The sequence below is a fragment of the Scyliorhinus torazame genome, chromosome 2 (genome assembly GCF_047496885.1).
Source record: "Scyliorhinus torazame isolate Kashiwa2021f chromosome 2, sScyTor2.1, whole genome shotgun sequence".
In the NCBI taxonomy this organism is placed as follows: Eukaryota; Metazoa; Chordata; class Chondrichthyes; order Carcharhiniformes; family Scyliorhinidae; genus Scyliorhinus; species Scyliorhinus torazame.
Genome location: NC_092708.1, coordinates 273,424,434 through 273,446,666, shown reverse-complemented (window position 1 = coordinate 273,446,666; position 22,233 = coordinate 273,424,434). Strand labels below are relative to the sequence as shown.

Below are 22,233 nucleotides of genomic sequence, written 5' to 3'. Positions count from 1 at the left end.
TTGCTTTAAGTTGAAGATTGTTGTTTCTTTTGAATCTAACGATCAGGCCATTCTTGAAGTGTAAAGCAAAGAGTAACGCCATAATACAAACAAGTAATATAACAATCAGTAATCATGAATTGTATCTGTTCTTTTTTACTCATTCTAAGGATATCACCATTGTATAGCTCATGGCTCTCCCCAGTGAGAAATATCCAGCTTGTCTTGTTCCAACAACCATGAGGAAACTCCTCCTGGCCTGCCTTTGGGTTCACCTTCAATCGGGCTGCACGGCGCAGGTTTTAAATGGAAAAAGTGTGACCTGTTACATTTCAAAACCAGGACTGGGCCGCAGTATCATACTTCTGCAGCCTGCATGACCTCTTGTTTTATTGGGAACTGATAGATTTGTATATCTGCAAAGGAAAGATTGCTACCAGGGTAACTTAACCTTCTAATGAAGCTGATCTGTTGCATTGTGACAGCTTGGAACATGACAAAGACAAGGATGAAGAAATGGAGCTCAGTGAAACCAGGTGAGAAACTGGCCTCAGCAATTATATTATGTTCTTGTTTTGTGTGGAGGGCTAAGGAAACGTTGAAATCCATTTACTATAATTTTCAGCTTATTCACTAAAGTACTAACAGTAGATAATATGTTTTCATGTGCTTCTGTTGTATTTGAGTCTGTCCAATTTGTGGGGTAGGTTTTATGTTGCAGCGTTCATCTGGAAATACTGTATTAATGTACAAAGGTTTAATTTGCTCATATGATTTTTGGCAGCAAAGAAATGGAATTTAACTTGAAAATGAGAGGAATTCTATATTTTTGTCACTTGCATGTTTTTCTGGACTTGTCAGTAAGTTAAACTTCAGTGATTTAAGATTGCATCACACACTACATATGGTTTGAACCTTGGAAATTAGGATCCTTTAATATCAAACAAATTAAGCTTTTCCAGCAATACACAGAATTGTTTCTGAGAGTTGGATTCTAGCGACATGTGTAAAGTGGCTCTTCGTAATTTTTGTGAGATACGCTAACATACCAGCTTCCACCCAGATAACAGAAATAAAAGCATAAAATGTTGCCACAGGTCTGAAACATTAACTCTATTTTGCTCCACATATGCTGCCTGACCTGCTGAGACTTTTCAGCATTTTCTATTTTTATTTCAAATTTCCAGCAACTGCAGTATTTTGTTTTTGTACCCAGACAGTAAATTTCAGTAGGACGGCACAGTGGTTAGCACTGCTGCCTCACAGCTCCAGGGGCCTGGGTTCAATTCCAGCCTTCAGCTGCCAAGGCTACAGAATTTTTTTCCTTCAATCTCTCCATGTTTCTACTTTCTATTCCTTCTTTAAAACCTACCTCTTTGACCAAGCCTTTGACTATTGTTTGCCCAATATTCCCTTCAATGGTTTGGTATAAATTAATTTTGATAATACTACTGCGAGGCATCTGAGACGTTTTACATTGTTGAGGGTGATATATAAATACAAGCTGTTGTTGTGGAATCCCCTCTATATTTTACCTCGAGTATGGCTCCACACTGATTTCAGTACTTCCGATAGAGTCTAACATAATTTTCAGTTGCAGGTCGGCCTCCTTGAAATAAAGGCCAAGATTCCTTTAGCCTTTTGGTATATTTGTAATTGGTCATTAGCTTTTAGAGATTTCTGTTCTTGATTCCCTAATTCTCTTGCTTTTCATCATTTAGAAAATACTCTGATCTCTGATTTGTCCTAAGTGGACTTTCTCACATTTCCCTGTTTTGTCCACTTCATCAGGAGTCTGAGGCAGCAGTGGTAGCAAGATGAAACAGAAAATGTTGCAAAAGATCCATTAAAAAATCTAGAGCCATATTTATCTCAAGTTGCTACTGATGTTAGTTTAATCATTTATAAAGGGAACCCGGGTCACTGTCTGTGTGGAGTTTGCACATTCTCCCTGTGATTGAGTGGGTCTCATCCCCACAACCCAAAGATGTGCAGGGTAGGTGGATTGGCCATCCTAGATTTCCCCTTAATTGGAAAAAAATAATTTGGTACTCTAAATTTTTTTTTTAAAAACACGATCAACAGACTGAATTGTACACTTGTAATTAAATCGGCAGCAAATGAGATGCATGACTGATTAAAAACTCTGAGGAACTTGACAGGGTGGATGTTGAAAGGATGTTTTCCCTTGTGGGGAGTCTAGAATTAGGGGACAGAGTTTAAAAATTACGTTCTCCCATTTATAATTGAGATGAGGAAAGATTTCTCTGAGGGTTGCTAGTTGTGGCACTCTCTTCCCCAGAGAGCAGTGGAGGCTGGTTCTTTTAAAATATTCAAGGTTAAGTTAGATTTCTGAGCGGAGTTTTGGGGGGCAGATAGGAAAGTGGAGTTGAAACCACAATCTTATCGAATGGTGGAGCATGCTCGAGGGGCCGAATGGCCTGTTCCTAATTATTTTGTCATGGGTATGTTGTTTCCAGAGTTGAATTTCTGGAGCTGCAGTTCTGAGAGTTTTGTACATTTGTATAGATGTTCCTCCCACCACTTTCTATGAGAACTTGCTGCCACATTTTCTTGCACTGTGCACAACCAGTTTGCTTCAGAATAGCTTATTGCACCTGATATCCTTTGGGCTAAACTGAAAAGGCATAATAAAGCATTTAATCTTCATTTTAAAACAAATATGTATACTTGTTTTCATCTGGAACCTGATATTGGGAGCTTTGTTGTAGAGATTTGCTATGTTTGCTTTTCTTCACCCGATGTCAGTATAAATTAGGGAGGATAAGAATGGTACCTGGCACAAGCATAGAACAGCACAGGTCTGAACTAGTTTAATATCCTGCCTGATGTCACAGAAGACCTTTGAAATGATTGCTTAGAAAGGTTGTTGAGACTCTGTTCCCTCAGAGGACAGCCAGTGTTGGTGTCGAGGTGCTAATGGATCTTCCGCACTGGCTGGGAAATCATTGTATTGTGCAGTTAGAACTGGTATTTATTTATGCAAATGACCTTGTCTTGTTTACTGCAGGACATTCTTCAGTTGTTGCTCGCCAGATATGGGGATTTCAGATTTAATTATGCCTTTAGTCAAACTGTGAGCCAGTTAGTTATTATGTAAGACCTGACATTTATGTTTTATGTCTCTGCAAGGACCCTTCTCCACAGCCCATCCCCGACTCTGTACAACTCTCAAACATCGCCCCCCCACCCCCCGCCAACTCTGAGCACTCGTCAACCCTCCCGACCCTGCGTCAACACTCCCGACCCTGCGTCAACCCTCCCGACCCTGCGTCAACCCTCCCGACCCTGCGTCAACCCTCCCGACCCTGCGTCAACCCTCCCGACCCTGCGTCAACCCTCCCGACCCTGCGTCAACCCTCCCGACCCTGCGTCAACCCTCCCGACCCTGCGTCAACCCTCCCGACCCTGCGTCAACCCTCCCGACCCTGCGTCAACCCTCCCGACCCTGCGTCAACCCTCCCGACCCTGCGTCAACCCTCCCGACCCTGCGTCAACCCTCCCGACCCTGCGTCAACCCTCCCGACCCTGCGTCAACCCTCCCGACCCTGCGTCAACCCTCCCGACCCTGCGTCAACCCTCCCGACCCTGCGTCAACCCTCCCGACCCTGCGTCAACCCTCCCGACCCTGCGTCAACCCTCCCGACCTTGCGTCAACCCTCCCGACCTTGCGTCAACCCTCCCGACCCTGCGTCAACCCTCCCGACCCTGCGTCAACCCTCCCGACCCTGCGTCAACCCTCCCGACCCTGCGTCAACCCTCCCGACCCTGCGTCAACCCTCCCGACCCTGCGTCAACCCTCCCGACCCTGCGTCAACCCTCCCGACCCTGCGTCAACCCTCCCGACCCTGCGCCAACCCCCCCGACCCTGCGCCAACCCCCCCGACCCTGCGTCAACCCCTGCGAGCCAACGTCAACCCCCCCCCCGAGCCAGCGTCAACCCCCCCGAGCCAGCGTCAACCCCCCCGAGCCAGCGTCAACCCCCCCCGAGCCTGCGTCAACCCCCCCCGAGCCTGCGTCAACCCCCCCCGAGCCTGCGTCAACCCCCCCCGAGCCTGCGTCAACCCCCCCCGAGCCTGCGTCAACCCCCCCCGAGCCTGCGTCAACCCCCCCCGAGCCTGCGTCAACCCCCCCCGAGCCTGCGTCAACCCCCCCCCCCGAGCCTGCGTCAACCCCCCCCCCCGAGCCTGCGTCAACCCCCCCGAGCCTGCGTCAACCCCCCCGAGCCTGCGTCAACCCCCCCGAGCCCGCGTCAACCCCCCCGAGCCTGCGTCAACCCCCCCGAGCCTGCGTCAACCCCCCCGAGCCTGCGTCAACACCCCCCGAGCCTGCGTCAACCCCCCCCCGAGCCTGCGTCAACCCCCCCCGAGCCTGCGTCAACCCCCCCCGAGCCTGCGCCAACCCTCCCCGAGCCTGCGTCAACCCCCCCGACCCTGCGTCAACCCCTCGACCCTGCGTCAACCCCCCCCCCCCACTGACGCTGCGTCAACCCGGCCCTGAGCAACTCACCAACCCTCCCAACCCTGCGTCAACCCTCACGACCCTGAGTAAACCCTACCGACCCTGCGCCAACCCCCCCGACCCTGCGCCAACCCCCCTCCCCGAGCCTGCGTCAACACCCCCCCCGAGCCTGCGTCAACCCCCCCCGACCCTGCGTCAACCCCCCCCCGACCCTGCGTCAACCCCCCCCCCCGACCCTGCGTCAACCCCCCCCCGACCCTGCGTCAACCCCCCCCCCCCGAGCCTGCGTCAACCCCCCCCCCCGAGCCTGCGTCAACCCCCCCCCCGAGCCTGCGTCAACCCCCCCCCCCGAGCCTGCGTCAACCCCCCCCGAGCCTGCGTCAACCCCCCCCCCCGAGCCTGCGTCAACCTCCCCCCCCCCCCCCCCCCCCGAGCCTGCGTCAACCCCCCCCCCGAGCCTGCGTCAACCCCCCCACCCCGAGCCTGCGTCAACCCCTCCGAGCCTGCGTCAACCCCCCCCGACCCTGCATCAATCCTCCCCGACCCTGCGTCAACCCCCCCGACACCAATCCCATTGCACCAGGAGCATCACAGGAGAGACCCAAACCTCGTGAGTCGCCCGCCTCAATCTGGATCACACCCTCGCCTGGCGTGATCCAGGCAATGATATTTAAATGAACCATTAAATGCACGGCCAGTTTGAGGCAGCAGTCCCCCAGCTGCCAGGAGTCACAGACAGCACCGGCAAGGCCTCACCGGGCGCGGATTAGCATTGGTCTCCACAAGCGGAGACCAGGCGTGATGGCCACTCCGGGGTCTTGGAGGCCATTGGAGCCACCTGGGTGGTTGGGGTCAGGACAGGGCAGTGCCCTGGCACTCCCTGGGCACCCTGGCAGTGCCAACCTCACTTTGAGAGCAGGGCTCCCTTTCAAAATCTTTGAGGTGTCAGTATCGCTGGCGAGGTTTGTTCCCTGCTGCGTAAAGAAATTCTAGTGTGGGACTGGCCGGTGAGAAACTGCCCAGGCCCTAAAATTACCATGTGTGGGTGACTACAGGTTTGCCAAACCTGCCCAAAATTACACATTGTCATTTTTTGGGTGAATTGTGCCCTGTCTGTCGAGAGCAGTCAGCAGCACGAATAATGAGCAACCTTTTCCCTCTCCCAGGCCAAGTGTTGCTAAAGATAATCTGCTACTGCTTGTTTTGCCTGGCTGTTAGTGAACGTGACAAAGTCTTGGGGTCAAACTTGAACCCACCTTGGTCTGTATTGCTCAGTATATCACTGTGCTGTTCACCAATCCCCGAGTCGTGGGAAGCATTGTGACTTCCCTAATTGGAAACAAAAGTAGTTCTAAGATTAATAAGTTGTTTCCAAAACCAATTGAGATATCATAAGAAAATTGCGTGGCATGTTGGAAGTTGAGTTAAGGATCTGGAGTGGCTGAGTGGGAATCTTTTTAAAAAATAAATTTAGAGTACCAAATTCATTTTTTCAAATTAAGGGGCGAGGCCAATCCACCTAGCCTGCACATCTTTGGGTTGTGGGGGTGAAACCCACGCAAACACGGGGAGAATACTCTACATGGACAGTGTCCCAGAGCCGGGATTGAACCTGGGACCTCGGTGCCGTGAGGCAGCAATGCTAACCACTGTGCCACCGTGCTGCCCCAAGTGGGAATCTTTTGCCTCTAAACTGGACGTCCCTGGGTTCAAGACGTCCTCCAGGACTTGGCTACGAAAGAACCCAGAAAGCAGGTGTGGTAATACCAGGTATTGCAGTACCTGAGAGGTGGATGCCCATTGGCCAGACCTCGGAGTCTACCATTGGCCAACATACGTAGCTCCACCCTGAGAGACGGGGTATAAGAACCCATGCCGTCCCAGCAGCCTTCACTTTCTGTATCGGAGCTGCTGGGTACAATTCTAGCTGATTAAAGCCGATTAGTATGACTCTCCTTGTCTCACGAGTAATTGATTGTGCATCAGCAGGCAAGCCAGTCCCCAGTATGGATAAACGGGGAAGGTTAGCAGCAGGAAGGGTATCCAGCTGTATAGCCACTCGCCAAATCCCCAAATGGTTGACAATGAAACAATGATCAACCAGCATTGTGGTGTCTGCATGTAACATGGGAAAAACTGAGTGATGTTAGAAGTTTTTTTGGTGATGGTACTTTGCAGATAGCCACAAAAATAGGTGTGCATTGTAACTGGAAATATGATCCTGAAATTCGCTGGTACTCATGTCATTCCTTGGGGATTCTGCAGGTGTTTTCCAGTCCCTGATGTGTACTGTCTTAAGTATTTATGCAGTGCTACACTAGTTTGTGAAATATAAACAATGAGTCAGAGGCAGTGACGTAGTCGTATTTGTTGCTGGGCTAGTAATCCAGAAACCCAAAGATATGCAGGTTAGGTGGGGTAATAGGGGTTACGGGGATGGGGCGGTGTAGTGGGCCTTGATGGGGTGCTCTTTCAGGGGGTCAGTGCAGACTAGATGGGCTGAATGGCTTCCTTATGCACTGGAGAAATTATATGGTTCTATGGAGTGCCGCTAGCCATGTTGTGTCCACTTGACTGAGTTGGCAGTAATCTAGCCTCTTTATAACAGGGTTTTAGCTTCGATCCACATTATAGGCTTTGGAAGGACTATTAACTTGAGCTCCCACCTACCTACTATAGTGGCCCAGGTGAATGTTGTTCAACTATCCAGTAATAAAGAGCAGTAGGGTGTCCCAGCCAACTTCCCACCCTCAACCAATACTACCTAAAAACAGAATCACTCTTCTCACACTGCATCTAAGATGCTGCTGATGGCTACATTTCTGGTGCATGAATAAAGCTAATTGTTGCATAAAGGCCTTTGTGTTCTTTCAACAAAAAGCACTCTGTATAAATACAAATAGATAATTCACTTCTGATACTGGGATCCAAGAAATAAAGCAGAAAAAGCTGACCATACATTGAAGATTTGTGAAGAAACAGATGTTGATGTTTCAGGTCACATTAACTGACTTTTGCTTTTCTACAGTACATTTTTATTTAACAAATAAACACTTTGGGCCCTGTTTAGGATTCAGTGATATCATGAACACAGGAGACTGATTCCTGGGATGGCGGGACTGTCATATGAGGAGAGATTGACTAGGTTAGGATTGTTCTCGCTGGAGTTCAGAAGAATGAGGGGGGATCTCATAGAGACTTAGAAAATTCTAACAGGACTAGACAGGGTAGGTGCAGGGATGGTGTTCCCGATGATGGATGTATCATATTAGATATGAGATTAAATAGAGTGCTCCTCAAACTCCAATTCGGATTTGCAGTTGCTAGTCTTACAGTAATTTCACAGGTGAACAAACCGTCCTGAGAATGAATGACCGAGTCCCAAAGATGCCTTGTTACCGGTGTCCCAGAAACACAAATGGTGCACAGTTTGAGGATTCAGGGTGAAGCATTTCGGACAGAGATGAGGAGACATTTCTTCACCCAAAGAGTGGTGAGCCTGTGGAAATCATTACCACAGGAAGCAGTTGATGCTAAAACATTGAATATATTCAAGAGGCGGCTAGATATAGCACTTGGTGCGAATGGGATCAAAGGTTATGGGGAGAAAGCAGGATTGGGCTATTGTGTTGGATGATCAGCCATGATCGTGATAAAGGGCGGAGCAGCCTCGAAGGGCCAAAAGGCCTCCTCCTGCTCCTATCTTCTATGTATCTATGAGAGGTTGGTATGGTGGTCATTATATCAAACTAGTCTACCTCTTAAGTTATTTAAAGTTACTATCCATTACTTACTATGCCCGCGAGAAGATTTAATGCACATTAAATAAAAATAAATGAGCCTTTTCCTATGAAACAATAAAACAGCTAGTTTTGTTCTAATGTATATATTTAATTAACATGTATGAGTGGCACAATGATGAATTTTTTTTGCAGATGAGGTTCTTGTTTATAAACTTTCTTTATATGGAGCTTTATGTGGGAAGACACTTGTTCAAACTGCTTGTTTGGTTGTTGCCATAGTTGCAGTAGCCTCTTGGCACACTATGTTAGACACCAGCTTACAGTACAGGCGAACTTATTTTGAGATAGTTTTCCTGAAGGCTCCATTAAGACTTCAGGGATATTCAGAACAGCACCATTTGTGTTTCTGGGACACCGGTAACAAGGCATCTTTGGGACTCGGTCATTCATTCTCAGGACGGTTTGTTCACCTGTGAATTTACTGTAAGACTAGCAACTGCAAATCCGTATTGGAGTGTGTGTGTGAGTACGCTATTTAATCTCATATCTAATATGCATATCTTGTACATAATACATGTCTTGCATTAAATTTGCAACTGTAAGAAGTGCCAAAGACTCTGTATTATGTTATGTAACATAGATTAGATATGCTTTTAAAATTCAGTAAACAAGTTGTATTTGGAGCTGTTAGACCTCAGTGCTTTGAGATTTGTGCCTTCTGGGTTTTAACATAAGATTTGTTTTTTATGACTCGTTTAACTTGTTTACTGTAGTTTATTTCTGTTATTGGCAAAGTTCTTTATCGTTCTTTGTCTGCCTTGTGCTTGCTAAACTGTACCAACACCCACTACAATTGTCTGGAATCTACATCATTGCCCGTGCATCATGAATACCATGGTTAAGTTTGTTATTAGATTCTAGGAAATTTGACATATTACTGTGCTATGACTTTGAATTTAATACCAAGTTTTCAATTTAGTGTAATATCATGGAATGCTATTAGCTTGAATACAGTGCACTGCCATAGTTTGTGGAGTATTTAAAACATTTACCAAATCACTGAAAGATTTGGCCTATGTATCTCAGTCCCTACGCGTCCAAGCGAGCTTACTTTGCAGAACCCAAGCTGCATCGTTGCTAGGTAACTTAACGGCTGGCTCTGTGAGGAATCACACCAGAAGTCCTGAACAATCAGTGATGAAAGAACAGATTAGTGTATTGCTGAAAGGAAAGGACTTTGTGTTTAAAACTCAAAGTTCAGTCACCAGGTTAAAAGATGCCTGGGCAGCTGCTATCTGGGGGCATATTTGCTTGGCCACTTGCTAATGTGTTGCAATGTTAGATACATTTTCACACATGTATCCAGAAGACTTTCCAGGTAACTACAGTCAATATGTATGAAGTTGCAAATGTAATAAATCAAACTGATAATTTTAAGGAGCTGAAAGTCTTGCTAAGAAGCTCAGAGGATTTCCTTTTGCTGCAATGTTGATCTTTGGAGAGTTGGTGATTCCATAATGTGACTCGCTTTCTGGGCTAGCTATTACTTTATTTACAGTTTGATTATACCTGAATGAAACCAGTTGGTATCATGTTAGGATGAACGTCCACAGCCAGAAATTATTGCCTATCCGTAATTGCACTTAAGAGCTGCCTTCTTGAACCGCTACAGTCCATATAGTGAAGGTGCTCCCAAAGAGCTGCTGACTAGGAAGTTCCAGTGTTTTAATCCCGACACAATGAAGGTATTGCAATATATGCCCACGTCAGGATGATGTGTGCCTGCTGTTCTTGTCCTTTTTAGTTGGTCACGGTTATAGATTTGAGAGGTGTTGTTGAAGAATCTTGTGTTCTGAACGCCTCTGCTTCTGCAATGTGAAGAAGTGCTCTCTGTTTAGTGCATCAAGCTCCAGAAGAAAACAACAACAAATGAAACCGTATGCACATCTGGGTTAAAATCTCACTGTCATTTATCCTCAGGAGGCAGCTGGTGGAACTTCAGGAGCGATACCAGAACAAACAGCAGGAACATGAAGAGTACAAGCAAAAGCTGAAGGGATTGGAAGTGTTTTACCAAGAACAGATACAGCACCAGCAATGCTACATTGAAGAACTACGCCAGCATGTCCAAGCAGCCCAGTCACTGGCAGAACAAGACCTTGAACATGATCAGGAGGAGCTCAAACAACAAATTGAGAAAGGTATGCAGTAACAACCTTTTATTTAAAAATGATTTGCTTACATATGGGAAAGAGATTCTGATTGAGAGGGGGAAAGTATGTGGACAGGCCAGCAGCAAGACAAAAATATTATATGTAGGCATGAACAAATGCTGCTCTTTTCTTTGGTAGCAACATTAATGTTGTCACCTGAGGCAGGAGGGTCAAAAAAAACATTTATTTTTGTCAATATTAGTACCTGTAGAAAGCTGAAACTCTCGTCAGTTTGGTGAAAGTGGAGAATTTTATTTCTCTGCACATGTAGCAGAGAAAGGATAAATGCTGATAAATGAAAATCATTTACAGAATCCCAGATTTGTTACAGTGCAGAAGGGGCCATTTGGCCCAACGTGTCTGCACCGGCTCCCCAAACAAGCACCACGACTCTTTTCCCCATTCCCCAGCACATTGTTTCTATTCAAATAATCAACTAATGCCCTCTTGAATGCCTCAATTTAACCTGCCTTCCAGGCAGTGCATTCCAGACCCGAAACACTGTGGGTGAGTCCTCACATTTGCTTCCTTTGCAAACCACTTTAAATCTGTGCCCTCTTGTTCTTGATCCTTTTGAGCAGGAACAGTTTCATCAGTGTTTTATACAATTCCAACATCTTTATCAAATCTCCCCTCAGCCTTCTTCTCTTCAAAAAGAACAGTCCAACCTCTCCAATCTATCCTCATAACTGAAGTTTCACATCTCTGGAACCAGTCTTGTAAACCTCTTCTACACTCTCTCCAATGCGTTCTCATCTTTCCTATTGCGTGACGTCCAGAACTGGTCACAATATTCCAGCTGAGGTCTAGTTAGTGTCTTGTATAAGTTCTGCATAACCTCCTTGCTCTTGTACTCAATGCCCCTTTTAACAAAACCCAGAACACTATATATTTTATTAAGTGCTCTCCACCTGTTCTGCCACCTTCAATGATCTATGCAGATATACATCGAGGTCCCTCTGATCCTGTACCACTTTTAGAATTTTGCCCCTTATTTTATATTGTGTCTCCATGTATTTTCAGGAGGATATCTTAGAGCAGCATGTTCTACAACCAACCAGGGAGTAAGCTATTCTAGATCTAGTAATATGAATTAAGACAAGATTAATCAATAATCTAATTGGATTGGATTTTGTTTATTGTCATATGTACCGAGGTACAGTGAAAAGTATTTTTCTGCGAGCAGCTCAACAAGTCATTAAGTACATGACAAGAAAAGGAAATAAAAGAAAATGCATAATAGGGCAACACAATATAACTACATAACACCGGCATCGGGTGAAGCATACAGGGGTGCAGTGTTTGTGAAGTCAGTCCATAAGAGGGTCGTTTCGGAGTCTGGTAACAGCGGGGAAGAAGCTGTTTTTGAGTCTGTTCGTGCGTGTTCTCAGACTTTTGTATTTCCTGCCCGATGGAAAAGGTTGGAAGAGTGAGTAAGCCGGGTGGGAGGGGTCTTTGATTATGCTGTCTGCTTTCCCCAGGCAGCGGGAGGTGTAGATGGAGTCAATGGATGGGAGGCAGATTTGTTTGATGGACTGGGCTGTGTTCACGACTCTCTGAAGTTTCTTGCGGTCCTGGGCCGAGCAGTTGCCATACCAGGCTGTGATGCAGCCTGATGGGATGTTTTTTATGGTGCATCTGTAAAAGTTGGTAAGAGTTAATGTGTACATGCCAAATTTCCTTAGATTCCGGAGGAAGTATAGTGCTGTTGTGCTTTCTTGGTGGTAGCGTTGACGGTGGATCGGGACAGATTTTTGGAGATGTGTACCCCCTAGGAATTTGAAATTGCTAACCATCTCTACCTCGGCCCCGGTGATGTTGACAGGGGTATGTACAGCACTTTGCTTCCTGAAGTCAATTACCAGCTCTTTAGTTTTGCTGGCATTGAGGGATAGATTGTTGTCGCTGCACCACTCCACTACGTTCTCTATCTCCCTCCTGTATTCTGACTCGTCGTTATTCGAGATCCGGCCCACTATGGTCATATCGTCAGCAAACTTGGAGATGGAGTTGGAACCAAATTTTGCCACGCAGTCGTGTGTGTACAGGGAGCATAGTAGGGGGCTAGGTACGCAGCCTTGTGGGCCCCCGGTATTGAGGACTATTGTGGAGGAGGTGTTGTTGTTTATTCTTACTGATTGTGGTCTGTGGGTTAGAAAGTCGAGGATCCAGTTGCAGAGTGAGGAGTCAAGGTTTTGGAGCTCTGATATGAGTTTGGTTGGGATTATGGTGTTGAAGGTGGATCTGTAGTCAATAGATAGGAGTCTGATATAAGAGTCCTTGTTAGCGAGATGCTCTAGGGATGAGTGTAGGGCCAGGGAGATGGCGTCTGCTGTGGACCAGTTGCAGCGGTATGCGAATTGCAGTGGATCAAGGCATTCTGGGAGTATGGAGTTGATGCGCTTCATGACCATCCTCTCGAAGCACTTCATTACGACTGAAGTCAAGGCCACCGGACGGTAGTCAATGAGGCACGTTGCCTGGTTCTTCTTTGGCACCGGCATGATGGCGTCTTCTTGAAGCAAGTGGGGACCTCGGTGCGGAGTAGGAACAGGTTAAAGATGTCCGCGAACACATCTGCCAGCTGATCCGCGCTGGCTCTGAGTGGACAACCAGGGATCCCGTTCAGATGGGATAAAGGTGCTCCTAAGTAAAAGTGATCATAACATGTTTGAATTTTATATTCAGTTTGAGGGAGAGATGAGTTGGTATAAGACTAGTGTTTTAAATTTCAATACGAGCAATTATGGGGATGTGAAGACAGAGCTGGCTCAAGTGAACTGGGAACTTCGGTTTCGGCAAAGGTCAGTAGACAGACATTTAAGGAGAAATTTCATACCACTCAGCAAAGCACCCTCCAGTGAGAAAGATTCTAGGCGAAGGATGTGCCAGCAGTGGTTAACTAAGATCAGAAGAAAAATGTACAATTCTGCAAAGATTAATGGGAGGTCAGAAGATTGGATATAATATAAAAAACAGCAAAGATTGACAAAAAGATTAATAAGGAGGGAGGACTTAGAGTAGGCGATAAAGCTAGCTAGAAATATAAAAAGTTTTAAAAGTTTCTACAGGTATCTAAAAAGGAAAAGAGCTGAGCATTGGTTCACTAGAGAGAGGGTCTGGGAAATTAATAATGGAAAATAAGAAAATAGCTGATGAATTGGACAGATATTTTTGCATCTGTCTTTACTGTAGAGGATATAAATAATATCCAAGAAATAAGTGTGCATCATGAGGTGAAGGGAAGGGGGAAAATAAAACAATTTAAATCATCATGGGAAGAGTACTGAGAAAATTAAAAGAACTAAAAGCTGGCAAGTCCCCAGGTCCTGAGGGAATTTATCCTAGGGTCACAAAAGTAGCTGCTGAGATAGTAGACTTATCGGCTTTAATTTCCCAAAATTATCTAGATTCAGGAAAGGTCCCGTCAGATTGTAAAATAGCAAATATAAGTCTTTAATCTACGATAGGAGGGAGAAAGCAGGAAACTACAGGTCAGTTAGCCTAACATCTATCATTGGGAAAATTATGGAAAGTATTACTAAGGAGTGGGGCAGTTAGAAAATCTCGATCAAATCAGGCAGACAACATGGTTTAGTGAAAAGGAAATTATGTTCAGAATCCTTTTGAGGAAATAACAAGCAACATGGATCAAGGGCAAATTGTGGATGTGGAAAATGAAAGTGCATGATGTAAGTGGTAACATATCATGGATAGAGAATTGGTTAGGTAATAGGAAACAGAGTAGGCATAAATGGGTAATTTTCGGCAAGATGTAACCAGTAGGGTGCCAAAGGGCTCAGTGAACATCGAACATACAGTGCAGAAGGAGGCCATTCGGCCCATTAAGTCTGCACTGACCCACTTAAGCCCTCACTTACACCCTATCCCCGTAACCCAATAGCCCCCCCTAACCTTTTTTTTGGACACTAAGGGCAATTTTATTATGGCTAATCCACCTAAGCTGCACGTCTTTGGACTGTGGGAGGAAACCGGAGCACCCGGAGGAAAGCAATACAGACGCGGGGAGAATGTGCAGACTCCGCACAGACAGTGAACCAGCGGGGAATCGAACCTGGGACCCTGGCGCTGTGAAGCCACAGTGCTAGTCACTGTGCTACAGTGCTGCTGCCTCAACTATTTACAATTTTTAAATCAATGATTTAGATGAAAGGAACAAATGTACAGTTGCTAAATTTGCTGGTGACCCAAAGATAGGTGAAGAGCCATCTTTTACCTTGAAAAAGTAGCCTGCACGGGTATATAGGCAGGTTAATTGAGGAGCAAAAATGTGACAGAACCAAAGAAACTTGTGCACTTTGGCAGGAAGAATAGAAAAGCAGCGTATTAGCTACATGGAGAGAGACTGCAGAACTCTTGAGGTAGTGGGATCTGGGTCTCCTGGGATATGAACCACAAAAACATTACAGCAGGTACAGCAAGTGACGAAGACAAATGGAATTTTGTTGTTTATTGCAAGGGGAATTGAATATAAAAGTAGGGATCGAAAACAAAATGCTGGAAAATATTAGCAGGTCTGACAGCATCTGTGGAGGAACAGTGCTACGTTTTGAGTCTGGAAGACTCTTCGTTAGAGCTAGAGAGAACTGGAAATAAGATGAGGTTTATGCTGTTGTGTGTGGGGGGGGGGGGGGGGGGGTAGGTGTGCAGTAAAAGGACTGGATTGATGGCCAGAGATATTTGGAGGCTGGGAAGAGATTGGCAAATAAATTGTGGACAAAAAGACAAAGGGAATGTAAATGGTGGTGATCATGGTTAAGCAGGGTGCTGATCGTGGCACATTGAGTGATCAGAATGTGTTAATGGTAGAACAAAGGTAAGTAGTGTGTCAAAGAACAACCTGGAACAGGGAACAGATAACCCCAGTGGGGTGGTGTTGGGGGAGGGGAGACGATGGTAAGGGAAAAACAGGATGGAAAGCAGGATGAAAAGGGGGATGGAATAATGAATCAATGAAAAATGAGAAATGAAAATAAATTGATTGAAATTAAAATGGGGTGAAGGTGGAGGAGTGAGTTAACAGTCTGAAGTTGTTGAACTCGGTGTTAAGTCCAGAAGGCTGGTTAGAGGGTTTCTCATGTAGAGAAGCAGATCATCCGCACAGAGCGAGACTATGCTCTATGCCCTCTCTCCAAATGCCCGTTCACCACCCCGCCGATCTAAGGGCGATGGCCAGTGATTCGATTACCAGTGTGAACAGGAGTGGGGATAAGGGGCACCCCTGCCTCATTCCCAAGTGCAGCCGAAAGTATTGGGAGCTGGTGGCGTTCTTCCGTACGTTTGCACTGGGAGTTCTGTACAGGATCTTCATCTACGCGGATAACCCTGCTCCAAACCCAAACCGTTCAAGCACCTTCATGAATTACCTCCATTCTATTTGATCGAAGGCTTTCTCAGTGTCCAGAGAAATGATTACCTCTGGCATCCTCTCCCCGGATGGGGTCTTTATTACATTCAGCTGGTGTCTGACATTTGCTGTTAGTTGTCTGCCCGTAACAAACCACTTCTGGAAGGCAGCTCTCCAGGCGCCTCGCCAGTGCTTTTGCTAGGACTGCATCAATGTTTAAGACCATAAGACATAGGAGCAGAATTAGGCTACACGGCCCATCGAGTCTGCTCCGCCATTCAATCATGGCTGATATTTTCTCATCCCTATTCTCCCCATAACCCCTGATCCCCTTATTAATCAAGAACCTATCTATCTCTGTCTTAAAGACACTCAGTGAATTGGCCTCCACTGCCTTCTGCGGCAAAGAGTTCCACAGATTCACCACCCTCTGGCTGAAGAAATTCTTCCTCATCTCTATTTTAAAGGATCGTCCCTTTAGTCTGAGATGGTGTCCTCTGGTTCTAGTTTTTCCTACAAGTGCTATCCACGTCCACTCTATCCAGGCCTCGCAGTATCTTATAAGTTTCAATAAGATCCGCTCTCATCCTTCTAAACTCCAACGAGTACAGACCCAGAGTCCTCAACCGTTCCTCATACGACAAGCTCTTCATTCCAGGGATCATTCTTGTGAACCTCCTCTGGACCCTTTCCAAGGCCAGCACAACCTTCCTTACATACGGGGCCCAAGACTGCTCACAATACTCCAAATGGGGTCTGACCAGAGCCTTATACAGCCTCAGAAGTACATCCCTGGTCTTGTATTCTAGCCCTCTTGACATGAATGCTAACATTGCATTTACCTTCTGAACTGCTGACTGAACCTGCACGTTAACCTTAAGAGAATCGTGAACAAGGACTCCCAAGTCCCTTAGTGCTTCTGCTTTCCGAAGCATTTCCTCATTTAGAAAATAGTCTATGCCGAAATGCCTCCTTCCAAAGTGCATAACCTCACACTTTTCCATTTTGTATTTCATTTGCCACTTCATTGCCAACTCTCCTAGCATGTCCAAGTCCTTATGCAGCCCCCTTGCTTCCTCAATACTACCTGTCCCTCTATAGATCTTTGTATAATCTGCAAATTTAGCAACAGTGCCTTCAGTACCTTCTTCCAGATCATTAATGTATATTGTAAAAAGTTGTGGTCCCAGCACAGACCCCTGAGGCACACCACTAGTCACCAGTGCCATCCTGAAAAAGATCCCTTTATCCCCACTCTTTGCCTTCTGCCAGTCAGCCAATCCTCTATCCATGCCAGGATCTTATCCTGAACACCATGAGCTCTTAACTTATTTAATAGTCTCCTATGCGGCACCTTGTCAAAGGCCTTCTGGAAATCTAAATAAATCACGTGCACTGATTCTTATTTGTCTAACTTCCCTTGTTACCTCCTCAAAGAACTCTAACAGATTTGTCAGACACGACCTCCCTTTGACAAAGCCGTGCTGACTCAGTCCTATTTTACCATGCCCTTCCAAGTGCTTCGTGATCTCATCTTTAATAATACTCTAAAATCTTACCAATGACCAAAGTCAGGCTAAGCGGCCTATAATTTCCCGTCTTCTGCCTCCCTCCCTTCTTAAACAGTGTTGTTACATTAGCCACCTTCCAGTCCTCTGGAACCCTTCCTGCCTCCAGTGATTCCTGAAAGATCATCACTAATGCCTCCACAATTTCCTCAGCTATCTCTTTCAGGATCCGGTCCAGGTGACTTCTCCACCTTCAGACCTTTCAGTTTCCTCAGAACCTTCTCCTTAGTAATGGTCACTGCACTCACCTCTGCCCCCTGGTTCTCCTGGAGCTCTGGCATCCCACTGGTGTTTTCCACCGTGAAGACTGATGCAAAGTAACTGTTCAGTTCATCTGCCATTTCTTTGTTTCCTATTATTACTTCTCCAGCCACATTTTCTAGTGGTACAATGTCTATTTTTGTCTCTCTCTTACCTTTTATATATTGAAAACATCTCTTCCTATCTTCCTTTATATTACTAGCTAGCTTGCACTCCCACTTCATCTTCTCCCTCCTTATTGCTTTTTTGGTTGTCCTCTGCTCGCTTTTAAAGGCTTCCCAATCCTCTGGTTTCCCACTAATCCTTGCCACTTTGCATGCTTTTTCTTTAGCCTTTATGCTGTCCTTGACATCCCTCGTCAGCCATGGATGCCTTGTCCTCACCTTAGCATGTTTCCTCCTCTTTGGGATGAATTTCTGTTGTGCCTCCCTAATAACCCCCCAAAACTCCTGCCATTGCTGTTCCACTGTCTTCCCTGCTAGGCTCCTTTTCCAATCAACTCTGGCCAGCTCCTCCCTCATGTCTTTGTAGTTACCCTTATTTAATTGTAATACCGTTACATCTGATTGCAGCTTCTCCCTCTCAAACTGCAGGGTAAATTATATCATTAGAATTTAGTTTAAGAGAGAGATGGGTCTGTATGCTCCATACTCTGTCGGGTCTTTGTCCTTTTTGGGGATCAGTGAGATCGAGGCCTGTGTGGGCGGCAGGGCCCCCTTTGACAGTGAGACGTTGAACAACTCCTGCAAGTGCGGGGCCAGCACTGCTGCAAATTCTTTGTAAACGTCTACCGGGAACCTGTCCGGTCGTGCGGCTTTCCCTGATAGCATGAAATTAATGCACTCTACGATTTTGCCCAGCACTAGCAGTGCTTCCAGCTCTTGTTTCCTGTCCTCCCGCACACTGGTGTATCCAATTGTTGAGGAATTGTTCCATCACCAGTCCTCCTCCGGGGCGGGTCTGCTATCATCCTACCATTTCTATCCCTAACTTGGGCTATCTCTTTTGCGGCTGCTTGCTTTCTTAGCTGGTGTGCCAGGATGCGGCTGGCCTTGTCTCCATGTCTGTAGAAGGCTACACGTGCCTGGCGGAGCTGGTGGACTGCCTTCGTTGTGGCGAGCAGATCAAATTTGTTCTGCAGATTTTTTCTCTCTGCCAGCAGTTGCGCTGTGGAGTACTGTTGATCCACATCCAGTATGGAGTCGATCAGCCGCTGCTATTCTGCCCTTTCTTTCCAGTCCCTAAGAACCATATAAGCTATGATGTTGCCTCTGATCACTGCCTTCAGTACCTCCCAGAACGTGAAGGGTGAGATCTCCCCATTCTGGTTGCAGGTTACATAACCGTCAATGGCTTGGGATATCTTTGTACAGAATTAGGGCGGCATGGTTGCACAATGGCTAGTACTGTTGCCTCACAGCTCCAGGGACCCGGGCTCAACTGTGTGGAGTTTGCACTTTCTTCCCGTGTCTACGTTGGTTTCCTCCGGGTGCTCCGGCTTCCTCCCACAGTCCAAAGATGTGCAGGTTAGGTGGATTGGCCACGCTAAATTGCCCCTTAATGTCCAAAATGTTAGGTTGGGGACGGGGATAGGGTGGATGCGGACCTAATTAGAGTGCTCTTTCCAATGGCCGGTGCAGATTCTATGGGCCGAATGGCCTCCTTCTACACTGTAAATTCTAGGAATTCCTTACCGGCTTGGAGACCTGCATCCAGCCTCCATGGGGGGCGGGGATAGTCCTGGGCCGCAGTCAAAGTGACCTGTGGGCGCCGTCTACCTCCTTGAGATTGGTGAGGCCCTCCTCGCCAATAGCTTCCGGAACATCGCTGCTGTGTATACTGTGGGGTTTCTCCCTCTGTTCCCTCCAGCAGCCCCACCATTCTCAGGTTTTCCTAACTCGATCGGTTCTCTCGGTTGTCAACTTTATCCTTCAACCCTCTCTGGGTCTTAACCAGCCTCGCCACCTAGGCCTCAGTGCCATGGTCCAGTCCCATTGGTCCGTGGCAGCTTTTTCGAGGTCCCGTGTCATCTTTACCTGGGCCTATAGCTCCATGTTGTTCATTGTCTCTCTCGTGTGTGCCCATGTGGCCTCCAGTGCACCTCGACGGCTGTCAGGAGGTCTTTTCTCATCTCTTCCCTATGTCTCTGGATCTCCGAGGTAATGAAGCCTGTCAATTTGTCCATCAGCTCCTGGGTCTGCGCTGGAAGCTCTGCGGGGTCAACCTTCGCCCGTTTTGTGCCTCCATGTGCGGTTCCCTGTTCCAAGGTTGAGGTTTTTGGCTTTTGTTTCGGTGCAACATCGTGGGCCAAAGGGCCTGTACTGCGCTGTATCGTTCTATGTTTCCCTCCCCTTGTCTTTACTGGCTTTTCGGCTGGGCCTCTGATCCTTTCCCAACCTGCTTGGCAGTGCGGTTGATGAGTGATTAATCTGGGAGATTATCAGTACTTTTGGTGCCCGTTTGTTGGGGCTAAAGTTGGCACCAGGGTCGAAGTTCTTACATGTGGGCCACCTTTCATGCAGCCGTTCAGCTCATAGCCGCCACCAGAAGTGCAGATAGATTCTTAACCATGGGGTTAAAGGGTATCGGGATAGCTGGGAAAGTACCGTTGAGACCACAATCTGATCAGCCTCATTAGTCTGTTCAAATATATGTTGTCCTCCACCCTATTACCGACCTTCCCTTTTGTTCTTACCCTGCCCCACTTTGCCTTGGCTCTACTACTTATAAACTGTTAAATCTCTAACTTCTGGTTCTGATGAAAGGCAATCAACCTTGAGTCATGATATTCAGGTAAACATCATAGCACATACATACTGATGGACAGATCAACACACACACAACACCACAGCCAATCACAGGCAAGAGCATACACACTACAAAACAGGGAACACGACACTTCCTGAGCATTCCAGCAGGAGACAGCTCAGGGCACAGAGCTCACAGCAAGCCACTCAGACATCCACCATGTGCTGAGTGCCACTACAAGATAGCGTTAGGAATAGGTCCACAGATTCTAGGGTTATGATCGAACCTCAGTAACCAGTTTACCACTGTAAATAAATGTTAGCAATAAATCTGAGTTGTAGGATTCGCAACCGTGTTGGTTCGTCTGTGTAGCAGAGTACCCAACACATCACCTTGTGAGGAGGTATGGAAAGGACAAAATTGCAGGGAAAATCCAGAAAGGTTCGGCAGAGTTTACGACTATTGTACTTCCCATAATATAAACTGTCATTCTTTTTTCTGTTTCCCACCCTGCAGCTGGTCAGATTAATGGGTTGGCCAGCTGCATGTGGGAAAACAAGCAGCAAGCACCCACAGCAGGACCCCAGTAAGGGAAGCAGAGATCAGGGCTTGGTATGGGGGTGGGAGGGGTGGTGTGATTATGGAGAAGATCACAGGAGGGTAAGAAAAAACACAATTGACAGAAAGAAGGCCAAAGGCTTCCTTTAAGGTTTGGCAAAATAATTCCCCCACAAGGAGTACTCTGAAAGACAGTCACCTTCTGAAACTCGCAACTCCTACCTGTTTTATTGCTGGATTTCCAAAGCCCCGCAAACAAGTCCAGTATCAGTCAAATTTATATTTGGCTCCTCATGGTACTGAGCCTGATCTAAATTGACGAAGTGTCCCATTCTTTATCTGCATCTGCAGCATCTTGTTATTGCCGTGCTAACAGCTGTCTCTTCCTTTATTCTCAGACCAACAATGTCTAGTGAATGAAGGGAAGCGTTTAGTGTCCCTGGAGCAGCACCGTCGAGAGCTGGGTATACAGACAGACACTGCATCGTTCACTGAGTGCGGGGTACAAATCACACCACAAACTGAGGAAATTTCTTTGATCGAGCAGGATAGGAAGCGACTGGTGCAGTTGGAACTGCTGCAGAAACACTCACTGAGGAAGGCTGAGCGAAATATCAGCAAGAAAAGAGTCAGGTACCAGCTGGAGAGAATTGCCGGGAAGCACAAGCTTTTGGAAGCAAAAACAAACCTGCAACACTTGGAGGCTGCAAGTTTACTCAGCAAAGATCAACTCAAACCACCGATCATGGACAAAACAAGCACATCACAAGCCAGTTCAAATCCACAGCTGACCAAATGGAACAAATCATTTCCTCCGTACACATTACCAGCAAAAAAGCATTCACCATCTGTTCCTTTACTAACTAGGAGGCATTCGGATTCAAATGACCTGGTATCACGCCTGCACCCACAGTATGCCCCAGTTTACAGGTATGCTCGAGTTACACAGAAATGGGGTTGTTTGTGGCTGGGGGAAATTAACTGGGGGAAAACCGTTGAACTGCCCTTTTATGCTTTGGAATAAAGTACACATCCTCTTACTCATTAAAACAAATTTGACAAATCAAAAACACGAAGTACAGAATAGATCAGCAATTTGAAAGGGAGACCAGTGGTAGATTGGTGGTAGCAGGCGTGCCTCTGTTACAAGGTTGTAGGATCAAGCCCCACTCCAGAGACTTCAGCACAGGAGCTATGCTGGTGCTCCACCACAGTATTGTGGGGGCCAGAACCGCTCTCAGCACTCTAGGTGTGCTCTACAGTGCTTTGTATAGCTGAAGCACAACTTCTATCTCCTTGTATTCTAGTCCTCT

The 22,233-nt window shown here is 46.6% G+C and overlaps 1 protein-coding gene across 1 annotated transcript in view; it reads left to right on the top strand.

Moving 5' to 3' along the window:
* Positions 1-22,233, top strand: part of stard9 (StAR-related lipid transfer (START) domain containing 9) — a 388,283-nt gene that overhangs the window by 310,301 nt on the left and 55,749 nt on the right. Inside the window, exons 21-23 of the mRNA XM_072487657.1 lie at positions 465-515; positions 10,185-10,405; positions 21,319-21,850. Of these exons, the coding sequence (XP_072343758.1) occupies positions 465-515; positions 10,185-10,405; positions 21,319-21,850 (804 nt within the window). The remainder of the gene's footprint in view (positions 1-464; positions 516-10,184; positions 10,406-21,318; positions 21,851-22,233) is intronic.